The sequence below is a fragment of the Ornithorhynchus anatinus genome, chromosome 20, assembly GCF_004115215.2.
Source record: "Ornithorhynchus anatinus isolate Pmale09 chromosome 20, mOrnAna1.pri.v4, whole genome shotgun sequence".
Lineage (NCBI taxonomy): Eukaryota > Metazoa > Chordata > Mammalia > Monotremata > Ornithorhynchidae > Ornithorhynchus > Ornithorhynchus anatinus.
The window spans coordinates 29,849,542-29,875,319 of NC_041747.1; the positions used below are offsets into that span (position 1 = coordinate 29,849,542).

The 25,778-nt window shown below is 55.2% G+C and overlaps 1 protein-coding gene and 1 long non-coding RNA gene across 2 annotated transcripts; one reads left to right on the top strand and one right to left on the bottom strand.

The window, feature by feature from the left end:
• On the bottom strand, nt 1–5,334 carry LOC114805852. Its single transcript, XR_003753905.1, has 2 exons — nt 5,295–5,334; nt 1–293 (listed from the first exon to the last, which is right to left on the bottom strand). It is a non-coding gene; the product is annotated as an uncharacterized LOC114805852 (long non-coding RNA).
• Nucleotides 5,335–6,205: 871 nt separating this feature from the next.
• Nucleotides 6,206–15,624, top strand: THAP12 (THAP domain containing 12). The gene is made up of 5 exons (XM_029048496.1): nt 6,206–6,331; nt 10,735–10,855; nt 11,922–12,029; nt 13,161–13,197; nt 13,300–15,624. The coding sequence occupies exons 1-5, from the start codon at nt 6,243–6,245 to the stop codon at nt 15,291–15,293; spliced, it is 2,349 nt and encodes a 782-aa protein (XP_028904329.1). The 5' UTR covers nt 6,206–6,242; the 3' UTR covers nt 15,294–15,624.
• The last annotated feature ends 10,154 nt before the right edge of the window (nt 15,625–25,778 follow it).

Genomic DNA, 25,778 nt, shown 5'->3' on the forward strand with positions numbered 1-25,778 from the left:
TTGAAAGCAGAAACGAGGACTTTTTTCCTTTATTGTTATTTCTCAGCCACACAGCAGGTGCCCAGCTCTGCACCCCGTGGGCCCCCATCATAGCCCACAGCCCAAAGCAGGTGTCTAATACAAGTTCTGCCTGCAGTGGATGCTCAGGACAGTCCCCGGCATGCGGGGGACACTCAGTCAAGTTCTCTGCTCCCAGTGGGAGCTCAGTAGCTACCGTCGATGATGATGGGGCGGGTATCCAGTCAGGCTGCTTCTGGGTCTGCCGGGTCCAGAGGACTACCCCCTCTCTGGGCCTGTGCAATCGAAGTATTTAATAAGCGCTTCCTGCGGGCAGGTCGATCAATAGTATTTATTGAGCACGGACTTCGTGCGGAGCACTGTATTAAGTGGATGGGAGAGTGCAATACAACAGATTTGATACATTCCCTGCACACAGTGAGCTTACAGTCTAGAGGGGGAGACAGACATTAATATTAAACAAATAAATGACAGCTCTGTACTTAAGAGCCGTGGGGCCAAAGGAGGGGTGAAAATCCAAGTGCAAGGGTGACGGAGAAGGGAGTGGGAGAAGAGGAAATGAGGGCTTAGGCCGGGAAGGCCTCTTGGAGGGGATGGGCCTTCCGTAGCCTTCGAAGGTGGGGAGAGTGATCGTCTGTCAGATACGAAGAGGGAGGGCGTTCCGGGCCGGAGGTAGGACGCGAGCCAGATGTCGGCGGCGAGATAGACGAGATCAGCGCGGAGCTCCGAGCTAAGGAGCGGAGCGCTCTGCTAAAAGCGGGACTCGGTGCTTGAGCGGCAAATGGTACCCTCTCTTTCCTTTCCTCTCCCCAGCCCACAGACCCTTGCCGGGAGTCGGGGGGCCTCCCGGGGCTTTCCCAGAAGGGGCATCCCGTGCCCCTCGGGAGGCAGCCTCGGGCCGGGGGGGCGGAGGGGCCGTCGCAGCTGCCGGATCCCTCCCCCCGTCGGGAATCTCCCACATCCCGACGGACTGGGCCGGTTCTACGCTGGCAGGCCCGACGGAAACTCAGCCCAGATGAATCTCCCCGGGCAACGCTCCAGGATCGGCGGATTCCGGCCGGGGCTGCTGGGGCCGCAGGTGTCTGCCTGCTCAGGCGTCTGCTGGGAGGACAACTCGTCCTCCCCAACTCTCCCCGCCGGCCGCATCTCAACGGAGAAATGAAAAATGAACTTCCCTCGGTCGGGGCCAGACCCACACCGACGCACGGGGACGGGACGGGCAAACCGCTAATGCCAGTCACCTAGTCACACTGGTATATTTCTTTGTATTAACGTCTCTCCCCCTCTAGACCCTAAGCTCGTTGTGGGCAGGGACTGGGCCTGTTATGTTGTTTTCTTGTAGGGCTCAGTGCGGTGTTCTGTATACCATCAATACAACCGTCACGATCGATACGATCAATAGAATTGACCGAGGTTGACTGACCGGCATTATTGAGCAGCCGCTTGGCGCGGTACACTGAAATAGGTGCTTGGGAAGTACTTAATAATCAAGTCACACGCTCCCTTGCCCGCGGTAGCTTACACACTCTAACGGGGAGGATAAGAGCACAGAAAGGGATTTGGGAGGCTACGGTTTCTGCTCCGTGACCTCGGGTAGACCACCGAAAGGCTCCGGGCCTCGGTATCCTCCTCTGCGAAATGGGCAGAAGATAACAGGTCTCCCTGGGCTCGCCGCAGCAGTTGGCACCGAGTGAGCCCCCTTGGAAATCCCGAAATGACGACGACGACGACGGAGCCGGGGTCCCGAGATCCCGCTGTCGGAAAGAGGGGCACGTTCAGTCCCCTCCGCCCCGCGGCCACAGCCTGACGGGCCATTCGGGGGGCAAACTCAAAAAGAGAAAAACAGACCGGGGAGGGACCCAGGCAGGGGGATGGGGGGGGGGGGGCGGTTGTAGCCTTCAGACAAGGCCAAGAATGTTTCATTTTTCCTAATTGCACGCCAGATGTTACCCACGTCCCCGACATCAGCCGTCAGCCGCGGAGGAGCTGAAATTGCACCGCGCTTCCTGGCCTCTCTCTTCTCTCCCTGCTTCGGTCTCACTTGTTGACAGCCCTCCCGGCCTGGGTTCGGCGTTTCGGGAGGAAAAGGCCGGTCGGGGGGGGGGGGGGGCGTCTGTCACCGCGTCTGTCACAACCGCACGGTGTCCCCGAGGGGAAGAGTGACGAAAGTGGGGGGGCGTCTCTGCTGGGAGTCATCAGCTACACCCGCCCTCCTCTTCGGCGCAAACTTGGTCTCTGACTCTACGATGACACCTCGTGTGCTATCTTTAATAATAATAATATTGGTATTTGTTAAGCGCTTACTATGTGCAGAGCACCGTTCTAAGCGCTGGGGGAGATACAGGGTCATCAGGTCGTCCCACGTGAGGCTCACAGTCTTCATCCCCATTTTACAGATGAGGTCACTGAGGCCCAGAGAAGTGAAGTGACTCGCCCACAGTCACACAGCTGACAAGTGGCAGAGCTGGGAGTCGAACCCATGACCTCTGACTCCGAAGCCCAGGCTCTTTCCACGGAGCCACGCTGCTTCTCAACTGCTGCTATGCTCTGGGCTCCCCGGAAATTACTGTCCCCTCGGCTCGGCCCCGTGGAAAGAGCACGGACCTGGGGGCCCAGAGGACCTGGGTTCGAATCCCAGCTCCACCACTGACCTACGGTGTGATCTTGGACCAGTTACTTAGTTTCTCTGTGCCTCAGTTCCCTCATCTGCAAAATGGGGATTCAACACCCGTTCCTCCTCCTACTTAGACTGTGAGCTCCATGTGGGACCCCATTTTTATTCTGTGGTATTTGTTAAGCGCTTTCTGGGTGCCAGCACTGTACTAAGCTAATCAGTCCGTGTCCTACATGGGGCTCGCGGTCTCAATCCCCACTCACCACATGAGGTAATGGAGGCACCGAGAAGTGACTTGCCCAAGGTCACGCAGGAGATAAGTGGCGACGTCTAGCCTGGGCGAGAGCCCGGGATTGGGACTGGGTTCCAATCCTGCCTCCGCCACATATCTGCTGCGTGACTTTGGGCAAGTCACTTCACTGGGCCTCAGTTCCCTCATCCGTAAAATGGGGATGAAGACTGTGAGCCCCACGGGGGACAACCTGATTACCCTGGATCTACTCCAGCATTTAAAACAGCGCACACAGCAAGGGGCTTAACAAAGACCATCATTATTATTCTATTATATTCTCTGTGCCTCAGTTCCCTCACCGATAAAATGGGGATTGAGATCGGGAGCCCCACGTAGGGCAGGGACTGTGGCCAACCCGATTTGCCGGGATCCACCCCGGCGTTTAATACAGTGCTCGGTTGTGAGTCCGAGGTCATGGGTTCCATTCCCGGCTCTGCCACTTGTCTGCTCTGTGCCTTTGGGCAAGTCACTTGATTTCTCTGTGTCTCAGTTCCCTCATCTGTAAAATGGGGATCAAGACTGAGCCCCACGTGGACAACCTGATCACCTCGTCTCTCCCTCAGCCCTTAGAACAGTGCTTGGCACGTGGTAAGCGCTTAACAAATACCATCATTATTATTATTGAGCGCTTAACAAATACCATCATTATTATTATTGAGCGCTTAACAAATACCAAAACTGTGAGCCTGTGAGGCCGTTATTGAGCAGGGATTGTCTCTATCTGTTGCCCAGTTGTCCGTTCCAAGTGCTCAGTCCAGTGCTCTGCACCTAGTCAGCACTCAATAAATCCAATTGAATGAATGAATGATGATGCACCTAGTCGGCACTCAATAAGCGCGATTGAATGAATGAATGAATGATGATGCACCTAGCCAGCGCTCAATAAACACGACTGAATGAGTGAATGATGCACCTAGCCAGCGCTCAATAAAGGCGATTGAATGATGCACCTAGTCAGCGCTCAATAAATCCGATTGAATGAATGAATGACGATGCACCTAGCCAGCGCTCAATAAACACGATTGAGTGAATGAATGATGCACCAAGTCAGCCCTCAATAAAGGCGACTGAATGAATGAATGAATGATGCATCTAGCCAGTGCTCAATAAAGGCAATTGAATGAATTGAATGAATGAATGACAATGCACCCAGCCAGCGCTCAATAAAGGCGATTGAATCAATGAATGAATGCGATGCACCTAGCCAGCGCTCAATAAGGGCGACTGAATGAATGAATGATGATGCACCTAGTCAGCGCTCAATAAATCTGATTGAATGAATGAATGACGATGCACCTAGCCAGTGCTCAATAAAGGCGACAGAATGAATGATGATGCACCTAGCCAGCGCTCAATAAAGGTGATTGAATTAATTGAATGAATAAATGAATGAATGACGATACACCTAGCCAGTGCTCAATAAACACGAATGAATGAATGATGCACCTAGTCAGTGCTCAATAAATCCGATTGAATGAATGAATGAATGACGATGCACCTAGTCAGTGCTCAATAAAGGCAACTGAATGAATGAATGAAGCACCTAGTCAGCGCTTAATAAAGGCGTTTGAATGAATGAATGACAATGCACCTAGCCAGTGCTCAATAAAGGCGATTGAATCAATGAATGAATGAATGATGATGCACCTAGTCAGTGCTTAATAAATCCGATTGAATGAATGAATGACGATGCACCTAGCCAGTGCTCAATAAAGGCGACAGAATGAATGACGATGCACCTAGTCGGCGCTCAATGAAGGCGATTGAAAACGCTCTGGGCCTGCCTCTCCCCTTCTTCAAAACCTCCAGTGGTTGCCCATCAACCTCTGCACAAAACAGAAACTTCTCACTCTAGGCTTCGAGGCTCTCCATCACCTCGCCCCTTCCTACCTCTCCTCCCTTCTTTCTCCTGCCCACCTCCTCACCGTTCTCGCCTATCCCGTCGACGACCCCCGGGCCACGTCCTCCCGCGGTCCCGGAACGTCCTCCCTCCTCACCTCCGCCAAACTCATTCTCTTCCCCTCTTCAAAACCCTACTTACAGCTCACCTCCTCCAGGAGGCCTTCCCAGACTGAGCTCCCCTTTGCCCTCTGCTCCCTCTACGCCCCCTTCACCTCTCCGCAGCTAAATCCTCTTCTCCCCCCTTTCCCTCTGCTCCTCCCCCTCTCCCCTCAGCACTGTACTCGTCCGCTCAACTGTATATATCTTCATCACCCTATTTATTTTGTTAATGAGATGTACATCCCCTTGATTCTATTTGCTATTGTTTTAATGAGACGTTCATCCCCTTGATTCTATTTAGTGCCATTGTTCTTGTCCGTCTCCCCCGATTAGACTGTAAGCCCGTCAAAGGGGAGGGATTGTCTCTACCTGTTGCCGATCTGTCCATTCCAAGCGCTGCTTTGGGAAGCAGCGTGGCTCAGTGGAAAGAGCCCGGCCTTTGGAGTCAGAGGTCATGGGTTCGAATCCCGGCTCTGCCACTTGTCATCTGTGTGACTGTGGGCAAGTCACTTCACTTCTCTGGGCCTCAGTTCCCTCATCTGTCAAATGGGGATGAACACTGTGAGCCCCACGTGGGACAACCTGATTCCCCTGTGTCTACCCCAGCGCTTAGAACAGTGCTCTGCACATAGTAAGCGCTGAACAAATACCAACATATATATATATATACATATTAGTCCAGTGCTCTGCACATAGTCAGCGCTCAATAAATACTATTGAATGAATGAATGAGGAGCGCGGGGGCATCTGGGAGACGGGCGAAAATACTATTGAATGAATGAATGAATGAGGAGCGCAGGGGCGTCTGGGAGACGGGCGAAAATACTATTGAATGGATGAATGAGGAGCGCGGGGGCGTCTGGGAGACGGGCGAAAATACTATTGAATGAATGAATGAGGAGCGCGGGGGCGTCTGGGAGACGGGCGAAAATACTATTGAATGAATGAATGAGGAGCGCGGGGGCGTCTGGGAGACGGGCGGCGGCGCGTGCGGGCCCCGCCCCCCCCCCCCCGCCCCCCAGGGCCGCCGTGCGCCTGCGCGGGTCGCGCGCCCCTGGGGCCGGGCGGGAGGGGGGGAGCGAGAGGAGCGGGAAGAGAGGGCGGCCGCGGGGCAGTGTGGGAAGGCGGCGGGCGCGTGGAGCGGCGGCGGCGGCGGCGCTAAATCCTCCCGGCCGCTCACAGCACTGTGGAGCCCCGGCCCTCCTCCCCGGCCGCGGAGGCCCGCCCGCCGCCCCCTCCCCCTCCGCGGCCGGGCTGGGGGCCCCGCGCCGCCGCCCCGCCTCCCCTCCCCGAGGCGGCGGCGGGGAGGGGGCGACGATGCCGAACTTCTGCGCCGCCCCCAACTGCACTCGCAAGAGCACGCAGTCCGACCTGGCCTTCTTCAGGTTCCCGCGGGACCCGGCCCGGTAAGCGGCGGCGGCGGCGGCGGCTGAGGAGGCCGCGCGCATGCGCGCGCGCGGCGGTTGGCCGCGGGGGATCATGGGGGGGCGGGGGGGAGGGGGAGCCGGGGGCCAGTGCGCATGCGCCGACCCGGCATCTCCTTCCCCCCCCCCAGGACGACCCGGCACCACGTGCTCCAGCCGCAGATCGGCCTCTCTGGCATTTATTTTATATATATATATTTTCCACAGAGAAATAAATCATCAATAGAGTGATCAGAAACACCGCTCTAACTGCGTCATAAATCACTGATCCTCTTGATGAGCTAGAATGGGGTTATCGATGTCACACTCTCCTTTCTCAAGGCTTCGTCCCACGGGGTCCAGCTGCAGATTGGCCTCTGTGACGTTTATTATATATGATATATATAATATATATAATATATATAAATAATATATTATATATTTTGTATATATTATATAATTATATTATAACTATATATTATATATTATATATTGTATATATTATATAATATATAATAATATATATTATTTATGATATATAAATACATCTGTATATATATGATAAATAAATGCATCTTCATTTAATAAGTTATTGTATTATATAGAATGGGGTTATTGATGCCACTCTCTTTTCTCAAGGGCTCATCCCACGGGGTCTAGCTGCAGATTGGCCTCTGTGACGTTTATTATATATGATATAATATATATAATATATAAATAATGTATATTATTATATATTATATAATAATATATTATTGTAGTTATATATATTATATAATATATAATAATGTATATTATTTATGATATATAAATACATCTGTATATATATGATAAATAAATGCATCTTCATTTAATAAGTTATTGTATTATATAGAATGGGGTTATTGATGCCACTCTCTTTTCTCAAGGGCTCATCCCACGGGGTCTAGCTGCAGATTGGCCTCTGTAGCGTTTATTATATATGATATATTAATAAATGTCAATATAATAAATACATCTTTATTTAATAAGTAAATTATTGTATCATATAGAATGGGGTTATTGAGGTCACTCTCTTTTCTCAAGGGTTCATCCCACGGGGTCTAGCTGCAGATTGGCCTCTGTATCGTTTATTGTTTATATTATATGTCATATATAAATAAATCATCAATATAGTGATGATAAGTACATCTTCATTTAATAAGTAAATTATTGTATTATATAGAATGTGGTTGTTAATGTCACTCTCCTTTCTCAATGGTTCATCCCACGGGGTCCAGCCGCAGATTGGCCTCTGTAGCGTTTATTATTTATATTCTATATTATGTATAAATAAATATCAATATAATGATAAATACATCTTCACTTAATGAGTAAGATATTGTATTATATAGAATATGGTTATTAATGTCACTCTCTTTTCTCAATGGTTCATCCCACGGGGACCAGCTGCAGATTGGCCTCTATCATTTATTATATATATTCTACATATCAATAAATCACCAATATAATGACAATAAATACATCTTTCACTATTTAATAAGTAAATTATGGTATTTACTATGTAGAATATGGTTATTAATGTCACTCTAGTTTCTCAATGATTCATCTCACGTGGTCCAGCTGCAGATTGGCCTCTATCATTTATTATATAGATATATTCTACATATAAACAAATCAATATAATGATAATAAATACATCTTTAACTATTTAATAAGTAAATTGTGGTATTTACTATATAGAATATGGTTATTAATGTCACTGTAGTTTCTCAGTGATTCATCTCACGTGGTCCAGCTGCAGATTGGCCTCTTTCATTCAATATATATATATATATATATACTACATATAAATAAATCACCAATATAATGATAATAAATACATCTTTAACTATTTAATAAGTAAATTATGGTATTTACTATATAGAATATGGTTATTAATGTCACTCTAGTTTCTCAGTGATTCATCCCACGGGGTCCAGCTGCAGATTGGCCTCTGTATCATTTATTTCATATATACATATATATTCTACATATAAATAAATATCAATATAATGATAATAAATACATCTTCACTTAATAAGCAAATTACTGTATTATATAGAATATGGTTATTAATGTCACTCTCTTTTCTCAATGATTCATCCCATGGGGTCCAGCTGCAGATTGGCCTCTATATCATTTATTATATATATCATATATAAATAAATCATTAACAGAATAATAGTAAATTTGCCTTAATTTATTAAATGGCCTGTAACCATCCAATAAATAAATTATTATATTACATATGACATTGTTATTAATATCACTCTATTTTCTCAATTATTCATTCCACGTGCTCCAACTGTAGTTTTGCCTACATCGCTTATGATATATTTTATATAAATAAATCATTCATAAAATGATAAAAATACATATTTAACAAGTGAATTATTATATTTACTAAATAATGTTATTAATATCACTCTATTTTCTTAATGATTCATTCCATGTGCCCCAGCTGCAGATTTGCCTATATATCATTTATTATATATTATATAAACAAATCATTAATAAAGATGCACGTCCTATTTAATAAAGAAATTATCATACTTGTTATATATAATATTGTTTATATCACTGTATTTTCTTAATGATTCATTCCACGTGCTCCAGCTGCAGATTTGCCTACATCACATATATTTTATATACATACATAATTACTAAAATAATAAAAATACATCTTCAACTAATAAATTATTGTATTTATTATATGTAATGTTGTTATTAATATCACTGTATTTTCTTCATGATTCATTCCATGTGCTCCAGCTGCAGATTTGCCTATATTATTTATTATACATTATATATAAATTGTTGATAAAACGATAATATAAATATTTATTTAATGAATAAATAAATTTTCATATTTGTTATACATTGTTAATATCACTCTATTTTCCTTAATGATTCATTCCACATGCTCCAGCTGCAGATTTGCGTATATTACTTATCACTCTTTTTCTTAATTTTTCATTCATTCACTAGGATTTACTGAGCGCTTTATTTATTGAGCACTTAGCCCCGAGCCCTATATTTCCCGAGCATTCAAGAGAAGCAGCGTGGCTCAGTGGAAAGAGCCCGGGCTTGGGAGTCAGAGGTCTTGGGGTCTAATCCCGGCTCCGCCACCTGTCAGCTGGGTGACTTTGGGCAAGTCATCTCACTTCTCTGGTCCTCAGTGACCTCATCTGTCAAATGGGGATGAAGACTGATCATCCCACGGGGGACAGCCTGATCACCTTGTATCTACCCCAGTGCTTAGAACAGGCTCTGCACATAGTAAGCACTTCAGATATACCAACATTAGTAGTAGTACAGTGCTCTGCACATAGTAAGCGCTCAATAAATACTATCGAATGAATGAATGAGCACTTACTATAAGCAGAGCACTGGACTAAGCGCTTGGAACGATGTGTACAGATCTGCGATTCTACTTATCTTGGTGGTATTGATGCCCGGCCACTTAATAATCACAATAATAATAATGGCATTTGTTAAGCGCTTCCTTAAGGGCGTAGCACTGTTCTAAGCGCGGGGGAGGATACAAGGTGATCAGGTTGTCCCCCGTGGGGCTCCCGGTCTTCATCCCCATTTGACAGATGAGGTCACTGAGGCCCAGTGAAGCGACTTGCCTAAAGTCACCCAGCTGACAAGCGGCAGAGCGGGGACCAGAACCCACGACCTCTGACTCCCAAGCCCGGGCTCTTTCCACTGAGCCGCGCTGCTTCTCAATATATTATTTATCACTATTTTATTAATGATAAAGGGGTGGACCGGGCCTTGGCGTCCCTGAGCCCCCCGTGTTCCTCGGGGTGAGGCCCCCAAGAATCCCGAGCCAGCCGGCAAGAAGCCGTAGCCTTTCGGGGCTGCCCTCTCCACGCCTTGCGGCTGGGGGACCCCATTTTTGAACTGTCAAGCCACTGCCGAACCTCCCCGTGTTCCCTCGTAACGACGTCTCCTCATAACGCCATGCCTCTCCCCGTACCCGTTTGAGCGGAGGCCTCAGGATGGCCGCCGTTCAGGTAGCTCACTGGGAAACCCGGTACGGCTTCTAGCCGGGCCCGGTCGAGCCTCCGCTCCGGATCCCGGACCCCGTCCCAAGCCGGAGTGCGAGGCCCAAGGATTTGTCTATGTTTTTTATGACCCTGTTTATTTTGTGAATGAAGTCTCCATTCCCTCGATTCTCTTTATCGTGATTATGTCGTCTTGCTTTCGTCCGTCTGTCTCCCCCCGATTAGACCGTGAGCCCGTCATCGGGCAGGGATTGTCTGTCTCCGTTGCCGAATTGGACATTCCAGGAGCTTAGTCCAGTGCTCTGCACAGAGTAAGCGCTCAATAAATGCTATTGAATGAATGAACCTGGGAAATTTGGCCTTGGTCTGCAGGTGCCAAAAGTGGGTGGAGAACTGTCGGCGGGCAGACTTGGAGGACAAGACCCCTGACCAGCTGAATAAGCACTACCGGCTCTGCGCCAAGCACTTTGAGGCCTCTATGATCTGCAGGAGTGTGAGTGGCCGGGGGCTTCTTCCCCTGCTCGGTTCGCGGGGGACCTCGGGGGGCTCGACTTCGGGGACCCGCTACCCTTCGGTCAGGAACCGTAGGTGCGAAATTCCCCGGAGACTCGCTTAGAGCCTACCGAGCTCAGCTGGCCCGGCCTCTTCTGATAAGCAGCGTGGCTCAGTGGAAAGAGCCCGGGTTTGGGGGTCGTGGGTTCAAATCCCGGCTCCGCCACTTACCAGCTGTGTGACTTTGGGCAAGCCTCTTAACTTCTCTGTGCCTCAGTTACCTCATCTGTAAAATGGGGATTAAAACAGCGAGCCCCACGTGGGACAACCTGATCACCTTGTATCCCCCCGGCGCTTAGAACAGTGCTTCGCACGTAGTAAGCGCTTAACAAAGATCACCATTTCTTATTTATTTCTGAGTGAATCTAGGAATCGGGGTGGGGCCGGCCCGTGGAACGGGGCATTAGTCTGGTTGGGTTTGGGTAGAGGGCAGTGACACCCAGTCCTGCCTAACCAGGATCCCCCAGAGTTATGGCTTCGGGGTCAAACTCGGCAGGGCTGGGGTGGCCCTCGTTCTCGGCCCCGGGAGTCCTCCAGATCTGGTAGAGAGCGAGCTTGGCTTCGGGGGGCGGTCAGAAGGCACCCACTGTTGAGTCCTGCCCCGGTCTGGGCCTGGTCCGGCCCAGGCACGGCAGGGACCGACCGGCCCGGCCCCCTTTCTGCCGCTAGTCACCAAAAGTGTCCGTCCACACTCCTCCCGGCTGCCTCCTGAGACTCGGACTGGCCCTCTAGAGATAGTCGAAGGGGGACCGAGCTCCGCAGCGGGTAGGGGTGCTCGGCCGAGGCTCCCGGAGCCCGTCCCCCGTGCAGTACAACAGAGTAGGTAGACACGCTCCCTGCCCGCAGCGAGCTTACAGTCTAAAGAGGGAGACGGACATTAATAGAAATTAAGTAAATTACGGAGAGGGACGTAGGTGCCGCGGGGCCGAGGGCGGGGTGAATAAAGGGTGCGGGTCTCTGGGGCTGCCGTGTCGCCGGGAGGCTGAACGGCCTTTTTTCCCCTTCAGAGCCCCTACAGGACGATTCTTCGAGATAACGCAGTTCCAACGATATTCGACCTCACCAGCCACCTGAACAACCCTCACAGCAGGCACAGGAAGCGAATAAAGGAACTGGTACGTTCCCATTTCCTCTTCTTCCCCCTCCCCTTCCCGAGCGCCGTGAGCGCTGGGCCGGGCGGGGCCGACCGACCCGATGCTAAGCCCTTTCTTTACCTCGGCTCCGACGGTGCGGACCCACCCGGACGGAGCCAGCTGTGGGAAGGCGGCTTCGGGAGACACTGTCTCCTAAGCCTGCCGGACCCTGCTCCCGCCTGTCCCATCCTGAGGGGACCCGGCCCCGTTCCCCTTCCCTGGGATGAGCAGGCAGAAAGGCTCAGATCGCTCTGCGGCCGAAACGGGTTTTCCCAGGAAATATCAAGGTGGACCCCGTAGGGCCGGCGGGTTTTGTTCCGCTAACTCTGGGGGGGGGATCTAGGGGCAGAGAAGCGGTTCTCTGTAGGGCAGCTCGGAGACAGGGCCTGCCCACCGCACGATCTTTCTGTTGGAAGCGTTTGACCTGGGGCCGGTGGCTCCTGTGTATGTGCAGGGGGTACGGGCACCCCCCGCGCGGTGGACCTTGGCCACTCTCGAGAGTTCAGCCGGTGGCCGGCCAAGGCTCCTCGGCCCTTGCCAGGCCGGCCAGGATCTCCCAGGGAGAGTGCTCTCCCGAGACCAGCTCGCCCGGGCCTCTCTGCCTGCGCTCTTCCCCTGCCGACCCCGAGATGTGAGCGGGGCTGGGACGTCGTGGATCTCTAAGCGTCAACGGTATTGGAGCATTTACTGGGTGCAGCGCACTGTCCCGAACGCTTGGGAGAGTACAGTACGAACGAGGCGTTGGACACGATTCCTGCCCTTAAGGAGCGTACCGTCCAGAGGGAGGAGCTTTCTGACTTTGGGCCCCAGCGCCTGGTGCGCCTGTGAATTTAGCGGGGGGAGGAGAGGGGGTCCTCACCCGAGCCCCGCCGGGCCGGAGGGGATGAGGCGGGAAGCCGTGGGGGGCCCCGGCCACTGTGGTTGGTGGCGGGGACCGGGCGGGTCCAGGGGAGCGAGAGGCAGGAGGACCGCGGGAGAGGCCGGTGAGGTGAGGTCGGGCCCTCCCCGCCCGGGGCCCGGAGTCCCCCCTCGCCGGGAGGGTGGGTTAGCCGGTGGGGAGGAGGGGCGGGCCCGCGCTCCCGGGGGTTAACCAGATCTCTCGGTTGCCTTCAGAGCGAAGATGAAATCCGATCCCTGAAGGAGAGGAAAAGTAAGTGGCCGCTCTTTTTGCCTAATTTTCCGCTGGCCGAGTGGCCTGTCGGGGGCCGCCCCGACGCCTGAGCCCTCCTTTCCTCTTGTCTCCCCCTCCCAGCGGACGAAGCCCACCCCGAGCAGGAGCCGGCCCACCCCGAAACGAACCACAGCGGCGCCTCGGCCGCCGGGCCGGAGGGCGGCGGGGCGGGGCGGCGGCCGCCGGCGGAGGAGCCCGCGCCCCTGACGCAGGAGGAGCAGGAGAACAAGGACTACCTGAAGTCCCTGTTCGAGATCCTCATCCTCATGGGGCGGCAGAACATCCCCCTGGACGGCCCCGAGGCGGACGAGGTCCCCGAGGGCCTCTTCGCCCCCGACAACTTCCAGGCCCTGCTGGAGTGCCGCATCAACGCCGGGGACGAGGTCCTGCGCCGGCGCTTCGAGGCCACGGCGGTGAACGCGCTCTTCTGCTCGCGGGCCCAGCAGCGACAGATGCTGGAGATCTGCGAGAGCTGCGTGCGCGAGGAGACCCTGCGGGAGGTCCGCGACGCCCACTTCTTCTCCCTGGTGACGGACGAGGCGGTGGAGGTGGCGGGCGAGGAGCAGCTGCCCGTGCTCGTGCGCTTCGTCGACGAGGCCCACAACCTGCGCGAGGAGTTCCTGGGCTTCCTGCCCTACGAGGCGGACGCCGAGCTGCTGGCCGTCCAGTTCCACGCCACGGTCACGGAGAAGTGGGGGTTGAACATGGAGTACTGCCGGGGCCAGGCCTACGCCGTGTCCGGCGGGCTCTCGGCCAAGATGAAGCTGGTGGCCACCCGGCTCCTGGAGAAGTACCCGCAGGCGGTGTGCACCCTCTGCTCCGCCTGGGCCCTGAACGTGTGGCTGGCCAAGTCGGTGCCCGTGGCGGGCGTGGCCGTGGCCCTGGGGACCATGGAAGAGGTGTGCGCCTTCTTCCGCCAGGCGCCCCCGCTGCTGCTGGAGCTGGACGGGGTCATCGCGGTGCTCTTCCAGAGCAGCGAGGAGAAGGGCCGCCAGCTGCGGGAGCTGTGCCGCTCGCGGTGGACCGGCCGGCACGACGCCTTCGAGGTGGCCGTGGACCTGCTGCAGGCCTACGTGCTCTGCCTGGACGGGATCGCCGGGGGAGGGGACGGGGGAGAGGGCGGCGAGGGCCCCGCCCGGCGGAGCGGCGCCGTGATCGGCCGGGCCGTCCTGCTGGCCGGCGCCCTGGCGGACTTCGACTTCATCGTCACCGTGGTGGTCCTGAAGAACGTCCTGTCCTTCACCCGGGCCTTCGGGAAGAACCTGCAGGGCCAGACGGCGGACGTCTTCTTCGCCGCCAGCAGCCTGACGGCGGTCCTGCACTCCCTGAACGAGGTCCTGGAGAACATCGAGGTGTACCACGAGTTCTGGTTCGAGGAGGCCACGGCCCTGGCGGCCAAGCTGGCCGTCCCCCTCGGGCTGCCCGGGCGCTGCGGCAGGGCCCGGCGGGGCCGCCCCGAGGCGGAGTTGACGCCCGAGAGCTTCTACAAGGAGGCCCTGAGCCTGCCCACCGTGGAGCACGTGGTGCAGGAGCTCAAGGACGTCTTCTCCGAGCGCCACCTGCGGGCCCTCAAGTGCCTGTCCCTGGTGCCCTCGGTCATGGGGCAGCTCAAGTTCAACACGGCGGAGGAGCAGCACGCGGACCTGTACCGCGGCGACCTGCCCAACCCCGACACGCTGGCGGCCGAGCTGCACTGCTGGAGGATCAAGTGGAAGCACCGCGGCAAGGACATCGAGCTCCCGGGCACCGTGCGCGACGCCCTCCACCTGCCCGACATCAAGTTCTTCCCCAACGTCTACGCGCTGCTCAAGGTCCTGTGCATCCTCCCGCTCATGAGGGTGGAGCCCGAGCGGGGCGCCGGCGGGCGGAGGCGGCTCCGGGCCTACCTCCGCCACACCCTGACGGCCCAGCGCTGCGGCAGCATGGCCCTGCTCAACATCAACCTGGACATTAAGCACGACCTGGACCTCATGGTGGACACCTACATCAAGCTCTACCCGGCCAAGGCCGAGGGCTCCGAGGGGCCCGAGGGCCTCCTGCCCCCCGCCGACCCCCAGCCTCCCGAGCGGGCGTGAGGGGGGCCGGGGGGCTCGCCTCTCTTCTCCCGGGGCCGGGCGGGGCGGGGCCCCTTAGTCCTCCGGGGCAAGGCGGCCTCCGCCCTCCGCCCGCCCCCCGAGGACTAGCACCCTTGGGTCCTCCCGGCCGTGAAGGCGGCTCTCCCGGGACTTCCGAGGACCTACGGAGGCCCGGGCCTCCGGGCCCCGACGGGGCGGGGCCGGGAGGGGCCCGCCCCCCGCGGGCTGCCCGTCGGGTCTGCGGCCGGAGGGTCGGGCGCTCACCCGGAGCCTCGCCGTCACGTTCCGCGTTGTCGGTTGTTGTGAAGAGGTGATGTGGGGGGGGAGGGCGGGGGGCGGGGGCTGTTTTTATGAGTTAAAATGACGTTCACTACTGACCAGTGACTGGCATGTTTGTTTTTTAAAGTCTGTTGCAAAAATCCGTAGGCCGGACTCGTGGGGAGGAGGGCGGGGTGGGAGGAGGGCGGGCGGGGGGTGGGCCGACGGGAGCGGGGCCGGGGGTGAGCCGGTCTCCCTCCACGTGAGCGCGAACCAACTGGGACGCCCGGCCCCGCTCTCGACCCCCTCCGCCCCCGCCCCGGAGCGTCTGCCCTGCACCCCCTTCAGGGCTCCACGCTCCTCGGTGGACGGCAGCGGGCTGGGCCTGGACCGTTCAAGGTTTCGAAGGACAGGACGGGAAGGGGACCGCGAGGCTGTTTCCGAGCCACTGAGAACTCAACCGTCTGTGTGCGTGGGTGTGTGCTTGCACGTGTGTGGGTGTGTATCTGCGCGTACGCGCACGCCGGTCGGAGTCCGCCGCCGCGCCCCAACTCGCACGGCGAATCGGGGGACCAGGCGGACCCGCCTTTCTGGGCTCATCTCCGGGGGAAGGGGAAATACTCTTTTATTTTGGGGGAGGAGAGCATTTTTGTACAGTTTATTTCCATCTGAAATAAAATGTGAATTTTCTTTAACGCGCGACTGCCTCCCGTTGTTCGAAGAGGGGAGGCTGCCGAGAGATTCCCTCCGACCAGCGAGCTCTGGCTTCCCCGTGCTTGGGCTCCCCCCCCCCCCAGGAAGGCAAAGGGTTCGGGTAGCCTAACTCTAGACCCACCGGGCCGCACGTCCCGCAGCGCGGGATGGAGTGGGCCGACCTTCACGGTGGAAGGATCTTGGAGCAATCCCACTGATCCTTCCTTTCCGTCGGTCGTGGTCACCCTTGCAGGACTTGTGCTCTCTGCCCTCGCCTCCGTACTAGGGAGAGCGGACCCCTGGGGCAGCCCCCGCCTGTGGGAGACGTGGGCACGCCACAGTGCTACGCTGGCTCTCGGCCGGCCTCCGTCCAGCCGGGAAACTCATCCCGTCCCGTTTCTGGGTGTTCCTTACCCTGAGCAGGCTGTGAGCAGCCAAGCGACACCTTTCGCTGAGCGATGACGTGGTGTGGAGCTCTGAATTGGGCCCCAGGGGCTGGAAAAGACAAGACACAGTTCCTGCCCTGGAGGGGCCCGCTCAACAGGCCCCGAGTCGGAGGTTACGCCGGCAGACGCTACATCGTGGATCTGTAATGATGGCATTTTTGAATTTCACACTGTATCCTGTAGAGGTGGGATGATCGGATCGGACTCGGTCCCTGCCCCAGACGGAGCTCGCTAAGAGGGAGGGAGAGCGGGAATCATCCCCACTGTTCCCTGACTGGCCCGTGGTCACGTGCCAGGCGAGAAACCAAGCTGGGCCCAGAACCCTGGTCTCCCGGCTCCCGGTCCGCTAGGAAACATCCACTCGTGGGTGCGAAGTCCGTACTAGGGAGGTTGGAGAGGGAAAGGTGAGAGAACTGGGCGGGAGGGAGACCAGCACGTGGCTCCTCCCACCGTCCCGCTGCCCCTGTCTGAGACAGTCCTGGGCCTGGCGGGCCTTGCGACTGAGCCAGGGGACATTGCTTGGGTTCCTGTGTTTCTGATGCCAAGGTTCTCTGAATTAAAATGATCTGCCCTTTCGCCGGGCGCCATGGTAACCGGGAGCGGACCATCAGAAACCAAGCGGCCTCCGGCTTCGGGGCTCAGACACCGGATAGTAAACAAGGAGCTGATGGCGGGTCTGAAGATGGTCTCGAAGACAGAAACGGTTGAATTGAGAACCTGGCGGAGTCCTTGGTTTTTACTCTGAGGCACTTAATACAGTGCATTGCGTTCGTTAAATCCCGTGGGTATTGCTGGCACTGCTGCTGCTAACGGGCCCATCCCTGGCCTCTGGCAGGATGAGGAGTTGGAGGTGCTGTATCCCTCCCGTCCTCTGGCAGGGAGCGATTTCAATCGTTGGCATCAGGCCCTCGGCTAATACGCTGCAGACCGGCCTAGTGTGTAGCAATCAAGGGGCGACTGCCCGAAAGCTAGGACTCACTTTCCCTTTCCCATCCCTGACCCGGGATGGAACATCCCACCTCCCTTATCTCTCCCCTCTCCCTCCCCGACTCTCCCCTTGAGGGCAGAGCTCGTATCTTCCAAACTCTTGCACTGTTCCAGTCCTTGGCACCTGATAGTTGCTCAATAAATGCTAGTGATGGATCGTCCCAGTAGGGACACTGGTCCGTGGGTTGGTCCGGTCCCCCCGGGAGCTGTTGGTGTTTCCGGCCGCCCAGCTCGGATAAACGGCGTCGGGGTTGGAGAGGAGGGTAAACGGAATGAGCTCGCTCCCTTAACCCGGGAGCCCTCCACCGAAGAGGTAGAGCCTTAGAGTTGGGCCCTGCCCCTAGTGAGTAGCCCACAGGGAGTCCACTCCCTCCACCAGTTGCTACCGTGGCAATCTGATCTTACTGTCTACCCCCCCTTCCCATCCAACGTACCTTTGGTTTCCAGCATGCTCTTCCAGTCTTCCCTCTGAGCATGCCTTGGACCTCCACCCCCCGATTTCTCCTTCCTCCCCGCCCGCCCGGCGCACACTCCAGATGGCAGCAGGCTGGTAGTCCGTGTCCCCGGGCGGGGCCCGAGTGACAGAACGTCCCAGGGGACCCACAGGTGCGGGGCTGTTAGGGGCGGGCCCCACCCGGGGGCCTAAAGTGTTAGGAAATTCTGGCCAGAGTCTTCCCTACTCCCGTCCCTTTGGCGGTAGGCCACGGCAGAGGCCCCACGCACGCGCAACCGGGTCACTTCTTGCCCTGCTGGTGGTGTCTCTGTCCCCATTCCTGAGGCATCCCCTGGGCCCTGAAACCAACCCCCAAGGTTCCACCCCATTCCCCCATCCCGTCCCCCCCCCCCAGCTCTGGCCCACATGCTGGGAGGTGAATTCATGCTCCTTCACGAGGACGGACCCCAACGGGGAGCGGGAAGGGGCGCGCCCGCCTCAGTGGGGCGCAGGTCGGCCAGGCCACCGCCGGCGGGCCCGGGACAGATGGCCTCGCTCAGCCCCGGCCCCGCCGACTGCTCCGGAAAGATTTAAGATGAGCCGGGCGGGGGGGGCGGGGGGGGGGCGGCTGCCCGGGGCCACGTTTGTCTTGGCTTCGCTCGCCGGTTTCTCCACCGGTTGGATGATTTGGGATTTGCCGTTCCCATCCTCCCTGGAAGCAGAAATGCCGGCACTCCGCAGAGAAAAAGTTCCCAGTTGGGGGGTGTGAGACAATGAGGGGTCGGGGAGGTGAGGGGTGGGAACGGGGTTTGGACTGGCAGAGCTAGCGGAGACGTGCTGAGATGTCACGGGATTCGTAAACCCTGACTCTCTCACTACCACCCCCCACCTCCACCTTCCTGGCTGCTCTCTCGTTCATCTTCATCATCAGTATTTATTCATCACTGTGGTATTCGTTAAGAGATTACCGTGTGCCAAGCACTATACTAAGCGCTGAGGTAGATACAAAATAAGTTGGACACAGTCCGTGGTCCCACACGGGCCTCACAGATTTAATCTCCATTTTACAGATAAGGTAACTGAGGCGTAGAGAAGTTCGGTCACCCTAACAAAATTACGCAACAGGCAAGCGGCAGAGCCGGGATCAGAAGATTAGAACCCAGGTCCTTCTGACTCCCAGACCTGTGCTCTTTCCAACAGGCAATGCTGCTTCTCAGGCACTTTATTCATTCAGCGCCTACTATGTGCAGAGGGCTGTACTAAGCACTGGGGAACCTCAGGAGAAGAAAAGGGAGTCCTTGTCTGAGTTTCTGGTCTGATGGAGGACACAAAGGATTTAGGAAGAAAATTGCCATCTATTCCAAAGATTGAAGAAAAAGCAAAATCAGAAGAGCTCATATCCTACTTTTTCAACCTCCCCTATCTGCAATTGATTCGAATGTCTTTGTCCTCTACTGGTTTGTAAGCTCACCTCCTCCAGGAGGCCTTCCCAGACTGAGCTCCCCCTTTCCCTCTGCTCCTCCTCCCCGTGCCCCCTTCTCCCGCCCTCTGCTCTTCCCCCTTTCCCTCAGCACTGTGCATATTTGCATATATTATCTATTACTCTATTTTGTTAATGATGTATATAGCTGTGATTCTATTTATCTTGACGATATTTACGCCAGGCTACTTGTTTTGTTCTGTTTTGCTGTCTGCCTCCCCCGTTTAGACTGTGAGCCCGATACTGGGCAGGGATTGTCTCTATCTGTTGCCCAATTGTCCATTCCAAGCGCTTAGTACAGTGCTCTGCACATAGTAAGCACTCAATAAATGATTGAATTAATGAAGCAGCGTGGCTCAGTGGAAAGAGCCCGGGCTTGGGAGTCAGAGGTCATGGGTCCGAATCCCGGCTCCGCCACTTGCCAGCTGTGTGACTTTGGGCAAGTCACTTAACTTCTCTGTGCCTCAGTTATCTCATCTGTAAAATGGGGCTTGATTGTGAGCCCCACGTGGGACAACCTGATCACCTTCTATCCCCCAGCACTTAGAACAGTGCTCTGCACATAGTAAGCGCTTAACAAATACCAAGATTATTATTATTAATGAAAGCCTGGGGAAAGGCTTGGGCAGAGTGAATAAAATTGGGAAGAAAATTGCCATCTATACCAAAGATTGAAGAAAAAGCAAAATCAGAAGAGCTCATATCCTACTTTTTCAACCTCCCCTATCTGCAATTGATTCGAATGTCTTTGTCCCCTACTGGTTTGTAAGCTCACCTCCTCCAGGAGGCCTTCCCAGACTCAGCTCCCCCGGGGTAAAATGTGAGTCCATCTTTAAGCCCTTGATATTCACCCCACCTTCAGCCCCATGGCACCTAAATTAACGTCTGCCTCCCTGTCTAGACTGCAAGCTCCCTGTGGGCAGGGAATGTGTGCATCAACTCTGCCACATTGTACCCTCCGAGGCTCTCAGTACAGTGTTCTGTACACAGTCAGTGCTCAAAAAATGTCACTGATCGATCTGGTATTGGCAACGGAGAAGTGACAGGGCCCACAGCCTGGGGCTCACGGAAGCTCAACATCCTGTGCACGCCTCTCCCGCAGAGAGGGGTATTGAGCCAGGTATAATAATAATAATAATAATGGTGGTATTTGTTAAGCGCTTACTATGTGCAGAGCACTGTTCTAAGCGCTGGGGGAGACCCAGGGGAATCGGGTTGTCCCACGTGGGGCTCACAGTCTTAATCCCCATTTTACAGATGAGGTAACTGAGGCTCAGAGAAGTGAAGTGACTTGCCCACGGTCACACAGCTGACAAGTGGCAGAGCCGGGATTCAAACCCATGACTTCTGACTCCGAAGGCCAAGCTCTTTCCACTGAGCCACGCTGCTCTATCCAGGCCATGCCCACCCCTCACCAGCTCGACTGCCCGCACGTCATCCTCCCGCAGGACGAGGGCAGTTGGGGGTCACTCTCCTCCCCACCGAGGCGGTGAGGAGCCCCGGCAGCCCCGGGGCTCGAGTGGCCAGCCCCCAGATCCTGCTCAGGGGCTCCCTTGGGCGGCCGACCTCCCTTACGCTTGCAAACCTCCCCACCCTCCTCCGCCGTCCCCGCTGTTTCTGTATTCCTCCCGACGACATCATCGCCCTGCGGCCTCAAGGCCAGGAGCCCTGTACCGGCCTAGTGGAGAGACCCCGGGCCTGGGAGTCGGAAGGACCTGGGTTCTAATCCCGGCTCCGCCACACGTCTGTCGTGTGACACTCGGCAAGACACTTAACTTCTCAATGCCTGAGTTACATCATCTGTAAAATGGGGATTGAGACCGCGAGGCCTGTGTGGGACGGGGACTGTGTCCGTCCTGATTATCTTGCGTCTACCCCAGCACTTAGTACGGTACATGGAAGGTAAGTGCTTAAAAAATATAATAAAAAACCTCAAACCTGGCCAGTCGGCCCCTGGGTTTTAGAGAATCCACCCTCCCCCGTCCTCTCTCACCAAGGGTCCCTAAGAGCTAACCGCGGGCGACACCCCGGGTGAATCCGTTCGGTGGGATTCGCCCCTCCGCGGCCCGATGCTATTTGCCGGGAAGAGAGAGGGCTCGATCGAGGTGAGCCCTCTTGACGTTTTGGGGTCGGCGGCCTGAGGGTAAGCTGCGCGAGCCTTCCGAGGGCCAGTTCCCCGGGTGACTCTCCCGAGGCCTCCCCGGGGCCTCGGTTTCCCCACCCGGAGCAGGGAGAATGAGGTCATCCGCGGTAGGAGCGAAGGTCAACGGGGTCATCCGCGGTAGGAGCGGAGGTCAACGAGGAGGGAAGGAGCGGAGCCTCGGCCCCGACCCTCCGGAGGGGACTGAACTCCCTCGGCGGGCGCTGCCACAGGAAGGCCCCGCCCGGTGGCCGGGCTGCTGTCCAGGGGCAAGGGAACAGCGGCGGGATTCTCTACCGACGCCAGGGAGGAGGCCGAGCGGCGGGGACACCTCGGGGCCGAGGGGAGAAGTAAACACGGACCCTGAAAAGGTCCAGTGTCTTGGCCCCGGGGACGGTGACCGCAGGCCCGTGGGCTGGCGGGCGGAGCCGACAGCGGGAGACCACCTGAACTGGATTTTCCTCCCTCCCCCTCGTGCCAGCGACCACCTGAACTGGACTCTCCTCCTCCTCCGGCCTGGTGCCGGGCGACCCCCCGAAGTTACATCTCCTCCCTCTCCTCGTGGCGGTCCCCGTCCGGACTTGAATCCCCACCTGAATTTCGACGTCCTCCCTCCTGGCGGTGCCCACCTGGTCCGGATGGCCCGGCCCGGGAGTCGGATGACCTTTGGTGCTTGGCCGGGGTCGAGGCCCAGCCGAGGCCTCGTGCGACCAACTCCCGCCTCCGCCACCAGGCGGCGACACGGAACTGGACAGGTGCAAAGCCTTGCTTGGGTGGGGGAGGTGAGGGGTGGGTGGGGGTCGGGCGACCCCCCCCCCACCCCCATGAAGAACCCCGCAATGACCTCCTTTGGTCGGAGTTTCCCTGTGCAGCTTCTAATCATGATTATTATTCCACTGGTCAGCTGTGGGACTGTGGGCAAGTCACTTCACTTCTCTGGGCCTCAGTTCCCTCATCGGTAAAATGGGGATTCACTGTGAGCCTCACGTGGGACAACCTGATGACCCTGTATCTACCGCAGCGCTTAGAACGGTGCTCTGCACATAGTAAGCGCTTAACAAATACCAACATTATTATTACGGCATTTGTTAAGTGCGTACTATGTGCCAGGCGCTGGGGTAGATCCAAGGTAGTCGGGTTGGACACGGTCCCTGTCCCACATGGGACAGCCTCAATCCCCATTTCACAGATGCTATCTTCCCCTCTTCAAAGCCCTGCTGAGAACTCACCTCCTCCAGGAGGCCTTCCCAGACTGAGCCCCCCTTTCCTTTTGCTCCCTCTCCCCCCCACCCTCTGCTCTTCCCCCTTCCCCTCCCCTCAGCACTGTGCTTATTTGTATATATTATTTGTTACCCTATTTATTTTGTTAATGAGGTATACATCGCCTTGATTCTATTTATCTTGATGATGTTCTGTTCTGTTCTGTTTGGCTTCGCTGTCTGTCTCCCCCATTTAGACTGTGAGCCCGTCACCGGCTAGGGATTGTCTCTCTCTGTTGCCCAATTGTACATTCCAAGCGTTTAGTACAGTGCTCTGCACTAGTAAGCGCTCAATAAATACTATTGAATGAATGAATAAATGAAGATGCGGAAACTGAGGCCCAGAGAAGAGTAGTGACTTACTCAAGGTCACACAGCAGACAAGTGGCGGAGTTGGGATTAGAACTCACCACCTCCTGACTCCCAGGCCCGTGCTCTTTCCACTACGGCGTGTTGCTTCTCATGGAAGGGTGTTGGGTGGGGGAGTGGACGAGGGGAGACAGGCCTCACCTACTTCTACTCCTGTCCCTTCCCCAGCCCCTCGTTCTGCCTGCGCAATGGATGCTCGGAAAATATTGGGGATTTGTTGATTGATGTGCTTTCCGTCCCCGAGCAGTTTGAACAACAAGAAGCTGCAGATAAAGGCCTGGGGCTCCCGCCCCCGGGCATCCCTGTCTCCATCGAGGGGGCAGGAGCTGGGAGCCCCGAAGCCCCCAGTCCAGCCGGCTCCCCTCCGGCATTTACACCTTCTGAAATATTTGTGGACCGTTACCTCCCTCCTCTGGCCTGCGCAGCCGACAAGCCCTACACCTCGCGCTCCTGTGATCAGCCTCGTCTCCTCCTCCCTCCAGGCGCCGCGTCCCAGAGAGCGCACACGGGGCTCCTGCCCTTCCCTGTCCAAATCCCCTTTGGCAGCCTCTCCCCCTCCCCGCCATTTCCCATCTGGGGACCTCGGAGGGGCACTGACTCCAAAGCGTCCTTCCGCCCACCCGGCACTTTGCTTGGGGGGAGAGTGACCCTGGCTGACCTCGCCGGGGTCGCCTGGGTCACCAGGTGGCTCATGCCCCCCGCCCCCTCGCCTTTGTTTATTCTTCCCCTGCCTGCTCACTCTCTTGCCCCCTGTGCTGGGTCTGGCGGGTTGTGCCTCGGTTCCTTGAAGCCAACAGCCCCAAACCCCCATGGGTGACTCCGCCCTCCACATTTTCTGGCAGCTCCCAGCCCTATCTGGGAAGCTCCATCCTATTCTTAAAAATCACAGGCTTCCAGATCTGGAAGGGACTCCAAGAGGCGATCTGATCCAGCCCCCTTCCTCCAGGACAGTGACCAGTACCCCAGGACTGGTCAAGAGCTTCTCTTTCGTCCAGGGCCTGAGATTCTTCCCCTCCCCGTGTTTCCAGCATTTAAGACCTCTGTCAGAAAGTTCTCATTTCCAACAATTTCTCCGGCTAAAATTTTTTTCATGGCATTAAAGTGCTTCCCACGTGCCAAGCACTGAACTGAACAATGGGATAGATACAAGATAAACAGGTTGAACACAGTCCGTGCCCCACGAGGGGCTCACGATCTTAATCCCCATTTTATAGATGAGGTAACTGAGGCACAGAGAAGTTAAGTGACTTGCCTAAGGTCACACGGCGGACAAACGGTGGAGCCGGTATTAGAGCCCGAGTCCTCTGACTCCCTGGGATTATTTCATTAGGCCAGCTGCTTCTCATGACTACGTAAGACTATTTCCTGTTATTTGGTCTTCAGGAGACACAGACCAGTTGATTAGCATCCTTTTCACAAAAACCTTTCAGAGACTTGAAGACAGAGACTCAGCCCCTCACCTTCTCTTTTCTCCATTCAGTGAAGCCCAATTCTTTAACCTTTTCCCACAGGCCTGATTTTCCTCCCCCTTCATCTCTCTGGTCCAGTCCCACCTTCTCTAAACTCTCTCCAGTATCTCCACAACCTTTAAATACACTCATTTAATCAATCAATCACAAGTATTTATTGTGCACTTACTGTGAAAAAGCACTGGACTAAGTTGGGAGAGTACAGTATAACAGAGTTGGTGGACACTATAAGCTTTCCTCCGCTTCCTCACAATGCGCTACCCTATACCCCACTCCATCAATCAGTCAATCAATCCAACATGTATTGTACGCTTTCTGTGTGCAGAGCACTGGTATGAAGCACATGGGGAAAAAAAACCACAATAGTTTGTAGATACAATCCCTACCTACCAGGAGTTTACAGTCTACAGGGCGAGCAGATAGTAGAACAAAGTACAGAAAAGGGAACTAGTAGAATATAAGGATATGTTTATCAGTGCGGTGGGGGGGCTACAAACGATGATCAAATAATCATCAGAAAGCTCTTCTTCGGCCCTAACCTGCCTTCCTCGGACTACAGTTCCTTGAATGGGTCAGGGCCAGAGCTCTCTGCCTTGGCTAGGGAGAGGCACCCAGTAAGGGTGGCTGTGCTGTACTCTCCCAAGTGCTTAGTACAGTGCTCTGCACTCAGTAAGCGCTCAATAAATTGAATTGATCGAATGAATGAATGAAGGCAAGGACGAACATCAGGAGCCCCCATTTCTCCAGCTGGCTGCTGTGTAACTCTAGGTAGATCACGTAACCTCTCTGGGCCCCGGTTTCCTCCCTCCTCATCTCCCAAGAAGTCTGAGCTCCCAGGTGTGGAGTGCTTTGGAAGTCGTTGCTATGACGATAGGAGAGCCGGGAGCAGGGCGGGGTGGCCTTGCGCAAATGATGCCACTTGTGAGGTCACCGGTCTGCCACCCAGGGAGA